Here is a 7,678-nt window from a genome sequence, read left to right as displayed (position 1 = left end):
ATATTTAGGGACAATTGGCAGATCCATAGGGACCCCCATAGACGTCATACAACTGGAGTCGATAACCCCGGGGTAACCCAATAATATGGCACGTGACCCCTATTAGAAAACCCCATACGGGACATGGGACCCAATTTATAGACAGGGAGACCCCATAGGAGACCCCCCCTATAGAGAACCTATAGAGCCCCATTAGGACCAGAGAGACCCATAGAGGACCCATAGATGTCATCCAGACCAGGAGTCAAAACCCCGAAGGTAATGAATATTATGGCTGACCCACGCGACCACTATAGAGACCCATCAGGGACATGGGGCACCATAAGAGACCCCATTTAGAGGACCCTATAGAGACCCCATAGGGACAGGGGGAGACCCCATAGAGACCCCAATACATAACCAATTAGGGAAGGGGAGAACCCATAGAGACCCATAGAACCCATAGAGACCCTATAGAGCAATAGGGACAGGGAGAACCCATAGAGACCCCATGAGAGAGCCCCCATATAGAGCCACCCACATAGACGTCATACAGACCGGAGTCGACAACCCCGTATATGAATATATGGCGTGACCCTATAGAAAACCCCATAGAGGACATGGGGACCCATAGAGACCCCATAGGGACCCCATAGAGTCCCATATAGAGCCACCCCATAGACGTCATACAGACCGGAGTTGACAACCAAACACCACGCTCGGTGTAACGAAATATATGGCCATGATCCTTCTAGAAACCCCATAGGGACACGGGACCCATAGAGCCCATTAGAGACTCCCATAACCCCATTATGAGACCCCATAGGCGACAGGGGAGACCCATAGGACCCCATAGAGACCCCCCACTAACCGCCATTAGAGATCCATACAGAACCCATATGATGCAGCCACCCCCATAGATACATACTGCCCTGACCCCAATTACAGCACCCCATAGCTGGACAGCGAGGACCCAGTAATAGGACCCCAAGAGACCCCATAACCCCCATAGAGACCCCCATAGGTACAGGGGGACCCATATAGAGACACCCATACGACGCAATAGAGGGCGGAGGAACTAGAGACTCCATGAATTCCTAGAACCCATAGAGGCCAATAGGGCGAGGGGAGAACCCCATAGAGACCCCCCATAGCAGACCCTTATGAGACCCCAGTGAGACCCCATAGAGGCAATAGGAGACGTGGGAAACCCATTAGGAGACCCCATTCAAGTAGTATATAAGGGACAGGAGACCCATAGGGGACCTCCCTAAGACCCATAGGGACAGGGAACCCCATAGAGCAATAGGGACAGGGAGAACCCATAAGAGGACCCCATAGAGACCCATAGCAAGCATGTGGGAACAGGGAGACCCATAGAGACCCCATAGGGACAGGGAGACCCCATAGAGCAATAGGGACAGGGAGAACCCATAGAGACCCCATAGAGATATATAGGGACAGGGAGACCCATAGGGACCCCATAGGGAGCAGGGAATCTCAGTAGCAGACGAAGGGACGGGAGACCCACAGAACCCCATAGGGGACAGGGAGACCCATATAGAGCAATAGGGACGGGGAGAACCCATAGAGACCCCATAGAGACCCCATTAGAGACCCCATAGAGCAATAGGATGGCGAACGACCCCATAGAGAATCCCATAAAGCAATAGGGACAGGGAGACCCCAAAGAATATCCCCTCTATAGCCTCTCCTATATGACCCCCCTTGAGATTTCCTCCTATATCCCCCCCGAATTATCCCCCCCATATCCCCATATCTCTCTCCCTGACCCCAAGGGGACCCACATCTGACCCCCCTTATCCCCATATCCCCCCCATCCCCCCATTACCCCCCTTCCCCCTATATCCCTCTATCCACCATAGCCCCCATATCCCCCACAGGTATCCCCAATATCCCCCCAATAATACCTCTAGTATTCCCACCCCATTATCCCCATTCCCCATATCCCCTATTATTCCTCTATATTCCCCTCCCTATACCCATATCCCCCCATATCCTCCCTATATCCTTCCATACTTCCCCCCATACTATCCTCCCTATAATCCCCCCCTTTCCCCCCCATATCTCTCTATATCCCCCGTATCCCCCCAATATTTCCCCTATATCTCCCATATCCCCTTTATACTTCCGCCCTATCTCCCCTATATAATCCGTATAATTCCCCCCCATATCCCCATATCTCTCTCCCTGACCCCCATGGGGACCCACATCTGACCCCCCCAGACCCCCATTATCCACCCATATCCCTATCCTATATCTCCCTAACATCCCCCCCGATTATCCCATATCTTATCTCCCTGACCCCCATGGGACCCAACACTCTGACCCCAAATACCCCCCCACTCACTCCCCCCCCCCACACTCCCCCAATTCTCCCACTCGTTGAGTCCCCCACCTCTATCCCCAATCACCCACATCTGACCCCATATCCCCCCCCTATAGGTCACCCCTTCATCATGACCGTGGGCTGCGTGGCCGGGGACGAGGAATCCTACGAGGTTTTCAAGGACCTTTTTGACCCCGTAATCCAGGACAGACACGGGGGCTACAAACCCACCGACAAGCACCGCACCGACCTCAACCACGAGAACCTCAAGGTGGGGGGGATATGGGGTCAATGGGGGCAGTGGAGACATTGGGGTCAATGGGGTTAATGGGGACATTGGGGTCAATGGGGACATTGGGGTCAATGGGGTTAATGGGGACATTGGGGTCAATGGGGTCAATGGGGACATTGGGTTCAATGGAGTCAATGGGGACGTTGGGGTCAATGGGGACATTGGGGTCAATGGGGGCATTGGGGTGAGGGGGACATTGGGGTCAATGGGGACATTGGGGTCAATGGGGACATTGGGGTCAATGGGGGCAGTGGGGACATTGGGGTCAATGGGGACATTGGGGTCTATGGGGGCAGTGGGGACATTGGGGTCAATGGGGACATTGGGGTCAATGGGGATATTGGGGTCAATGGGGATATTGGGGTCAATGGGGACATTGGGGTCAATGGGGATATTGGGGTCAATGGGGACATTGGGGTCTATGGGGACATTGGAGTCTATGGAGTCAATGGGGACATTGGGGACATTGGGGTCAATGGGGTCAGTGGGGACATTGGGGTGAATGGGGACATTGTGGTCAATGGGGACATTGAGGTCTATGGGGACATTGGGGTTAATGGAGTCAATGGGGACATTGGGGTGAATGGGGGCAGTGGGGTCAATGGGGACATTGGGATCTATGGAGTCAATGGGGACATTGGGGTTAATGGGGACATTGGGGTCTATGGGGACATTGGGGTCAATGGGGGCAGTGGGGACATTGGGGTCAATGGGGTCAGTGGGGGCATTGGGGTCAATGGGGACATTGGGGTCAATGGGGGCAGTGGGGACATTGGGGTCAATGGGGTTAATGGGGACATTGGGGTCAATGGAGTCAATGGGGACATTGGGGTCTATGGGGACAATGGGGACTTTGGGGTCAATGGGGACATTGGGGTCAATGGGGTCAATGGGGACATTGGGGTCAATGGGGACATTGAGGTCTATGAGGACATTGGGGTTAATGGAGTCAATGGGGACATTGGGGTCAATGGGGACATTGGGGTCAATGGGGANATTGGGGTCAATGGGGATATTGGGGACAATGGGGACATTGGGGTCAATGGGGACATTGGGGTCAATGGGGATCAATGGGGTCAGTGGGGCCATTGGGGTCAATGAGGACATTGGGGTTAATGGAGTCAATGGGGCCATTGGGGTCAATGGAGTCAATGGGGATATTGGGGTCAATGGGGGCATTGGGGTCAATGGGGGCATTGGGGACATTGGGGTCAATGGGGGCATTGGGGTCAATGGGGGCAATGGGGGCATTGGGGTCAATGGGGACATTGGGGACTTTGGGGTCAATAGGGGCATTGGGGTCAATGGGGATATTGGGGTCAATGGGGACATTGAGGTCAATGAGGACATTGGGGTCAATGGGGACATTGGGGTCAATGGGGACATTGGGGTCAGTGGGGACATTGAGGGTAAGGTGGTCAATGGGGACATTGGAGTCAATGGGGATATTGGGGTTAATGGGGATATTGGGGTCAATGGGGTTAATGGGGACATTGGGGTGAATGGGGACATTGGGGTCTATGGGGACATTGGGGTCAAGGGGGCATTGGGGTCAATGGGGTCAATGGGGGCATTGGGGTCAGTGGGGTCAATGAGGTCAATGGGGACATTGGGGTGAATGGGGGCATTGGGATCAATGGGGTCAATGGGGATATTGGGGTCAGTGGGGACAGTGGGGACATTGGGGTCAATGGGGTCAATGGGGGCAGTGGGGACATTGGGGTCAATGGGGACATTGGGGTCAATGGGGTCAATGGGGACATTGGGGTCAATGGGGACATTGGGGTCAATGGGGTCAATGGGGACATTGGGGTCAATGGGGATATTGGGGTCAGTGGGGACAGTGGGGACATTGGGGTCAATGGGGATATTGGGGTCAATGGGGGCATTGGGGTCAATGGAGTCAATGGGGGTATTGGGGTCAATGGGGATATTGGGGTCAGTGGGGACAGTGGGGTCAATGGGGTCAATGGGGTCAATGGGGACATTGGGGTGAATGGGGACATTGGGGTCTATGGCTCATTGGGGTCAGTGGGGACATTGGGGACATTGGGGTCAATGGGGTCAGTGGGGACAATGGGGACATTGGGGTCAATGGGGGCATTGGGGTCAATGGGGTTAATGGGGACATTGGGGTTAATGGAGTCAATGGGGCCATTAGGGTCAATGGGGGCATTGGGGTCAGTGGGGTCAATGGGGACATTGGGGTCTATGGGGACATTGGGGTCTATGGGGACATTGGGGTTAATGGAGTCAATGGGGCCATTGGGGTCAATGGGGATATTGGCATCAGTGGGGACAGTGGGGTCAATGGGGACATTGGGATCAATGGGGGCATTGGGATCAATGGGGTCAATGGGGACATTGGGGTCAATGGGGATATTGGGGTCAGTGGAGTCAGAGAGGACATTGGGATCAATGGGGACATTGGGGTCAATGGGGACATTGGGGTCAATGGGGACATTGGGGTCAATGGGGGCAATGGGGACATTGGGGTCAATGGAGTCAATGGGGACATTGGGGTCAATGGGGACAATGGGGACTTTGGGGTCAATGGGGGCATTGGGGTCAATGGGGTCAATGGGGTCAGTGGGGACATTGGGGTTAATGGGGACTTTGGGGTCAATGGGGACATTGGGGTCAATGGGGTCAATGGGGTCAGTGGGGACATTGGGGTCAATGGGGACATTGGGGTCAATGGGGACATTGGGTTCTATGGAATCAATGGGGACATTGGGGTCAATGGGGTCAATGGGGACATTGGGGTCAATGGGGACATTGGGGTCAATGGGGCCAATGGGGACATTGGGGTCAATGGGGACATTGGGGTCAATGGGGACAGTGGGGACATTGGGGTCAATGGGAGTATTGGGGTCAATGGAGTCAATGGGGTTAATGGGGACATTGGGGTCAATGGAGTCAATGGGGACATTGGGGTCAGTGGGGTCAATGGGGTCAATGGGGACATTGGGGTGAATGGGGACATTGGGGTGAATGGGGGCATTGGGGTCTATGGGGATATTGGGGTCAATGGGGACATTGGGGTCAATGGGGCACTATAGGGACAGTGGGGTCAATGGGATTAATGGGGTCAATGGGATCACTGGGGGTGATTTAGGGTCAATGGGACCACTGGGCTCATTGGAGTTGGTGGGCTCAATGGGATCACTGGGGCCTATTTGGGGTCAGTGTGACCACTGGGGCCTATTTGGGGTCAGTGGGACCACTGGGGCCTATTTAGGGTCAGTGTGATCACTGGGGTCTATTTAGGGTCAATAGGACCACTGGGGCCTATTTGGGGTCAGTAGGACCACTGGGGCCTATTTGGGGTCAGTAGAACCACTGGGGGGTATTTGGGGTCAGTGTGATCACTGGGGCCTATTTGGGGTCAGTAGAACCACTGGGGGGTATTTGGGGTCAGTGTGATCACTGGGGGATCATTTGGGGTCAGTAGGATCATTGGGGGCCATTTGGGGTCAATGGGACCATTGGGGGCTATTTGGGGTCAGTGTGATCATTGAGGCCTATTTGGGGTCAATGGGACCATTGGGAGCCATTTGGGGTCAGTGTGACCACTGGGGCCTATTTGGGGTCAGTGGGATCATTGGGGGCCATTTGGGGTCAGTGTGATCACTGGGGCCTATTTGGGGTCAGTGTGATCACTGGGGCCTATTTGGGGTCAGTAGGACCACTGGGGTCTATTTGGGGTCAATGGGACCATTGGGGCCTATTTGGGGTCAGTGTGACCACTGGGGCCTATTTGGGGTCAATGGGACCATTGGGGGCTATTTGGGGCCAATGGGAACCCTAGGGGGGCCATTTGGGGTCAATGGGACCACTGGGGGCCATTTGGGGTCAATGGGACCATTGGGGACCATTTGGGGTCAATGGGACCACTGGGGCCTATTTGGGGTCAGTGTGATCACTGGGGGCCATTTGGTGTCAATAGGACCACTAGGGCCTATTTGGGGTCAATGGGAACCCTTGAGGGGCCATTTAGGGTCAATGGGAACCCTAGGGGGGACCATTTGTGATCAATAGGACCATTAGGGGCCATTTGGGGTCAATGGGAACCCTAGGGGGGGCATTTGGGGTCAGTGGGGTCATTGGGGTTGCTGGGCTCAATGGGAACCCTAGGGGGGATCATTTGGGGTCAATGGGACCACTGGGGCCTATTTGGGGTCAGTAGGATCACTGGGGGGTATTTGGGGTCAGTGGGATCATTGGGGGCCATTTGGGGTCAGTGTGACCACTGGGGCCTATTTGGGGTCAGTGTGACCAGTGGGGCCTATTTGGGGTCAGTGTGACCACTGGGGTATATTTGGGGTCAGTAGGACCATTGGGGCCTATTTGGGGTCAGTGTGACCAGTGGGGCCTATTTAGGGTCAGTGTGACCACTGGGGCCTATTTAGGGTCAATGGGAACCCTAGGGGGGGCATTTGGGGTCAGTGGGGTCATTGGGGTTGCTAGGCTCAATGGGAACCCTGGGAGGGGCATTTGGGGTCAATGGGACCACTGGGGCCTATTTGGGGTCAATGGGACCACTGGGGGCCATTTAGGGTCAATGGGAACCCTAGGGGGGCCATTTGTGATCAATGGGACCACTAGGGCCTATTTGGGGTCAGTGTGATCACTAGGGCCTATTTGGGGTCAGTAGGACCACTGGGGCCTATTTGGGGTCAGTAGGACCACTGGGGTCTATTTGGGGTCAGTGTGACCACTAGGGCCTATTTAGGGTCAGTAGGACCACTGGGGCCTATTTGGGGTCAGTAGGACCACTGGGGTGTATTTGGGGTCAGTGTGACCACTGGGGCCTATTTGGGGTCAGTGTGACCACTGGGGGCCATTTGGGGTCAATGGGGACCCTAGGGGGCCCATTTGGGGTCAATGGGACCACTGGGGCCTATTTGGGGTCAATGGGACCATTGGGGGCTATTTGGGGCCAATGGGAACCCTAGGGGGGACCATTTGTGATCAATAGGACCACTAGGGGACCATTGGGGTCAATAGGAACCCTAGGGGGGCCATTTGGGGTCAATGGGAACCCTAGGGGGGGC

General features: G+C 55.0%; 1 protein-coding gene across 3 annotated transcripts in view; it reads left to right on the top strand.

Annotated features, from left to right (window-relative positions):
* LOC107307457 (creatine kinase M-type) overlaps positions 1-7,678 on the top strand; it is a 37,185-nt gene that overhangs the window by 23,699 nt on the left and 5,808 nt on the right. For all 3 annotated transcript variants that reach the window (XM_015850964.2, XM_015850965.2, XM_032441824.1), the window contains exon 3: positions 2,446-2,600. In XM_015850964.2, coding sequence (XP_015706450.1) covers positions 2,446-2,600 — 155 coding nt within the window. The remainder of the gene's footprint in view (positions 1-2,445; positions 2,601-7,678) is intronic.

Source organism: Coturnix japonica, unplaced genomic scaffold, assembly GCF_001577835.2.
Source record: "Coturnix japonica isolate 7356 unplaced genomic scaffold, Coturnix japonica 2.1 chrUnrandom608, whole genome shotgun sequence".
NCBI lineage: Eukaryota > Metazoa > Chordata > Aves > Galliformes > Phasianidae > Coturnix > Coturnix japonica.
Note: the sequence above shows the minus strand (reverse complement) of the source record. Positions and strands in the feature narration are given on the sequence as shown.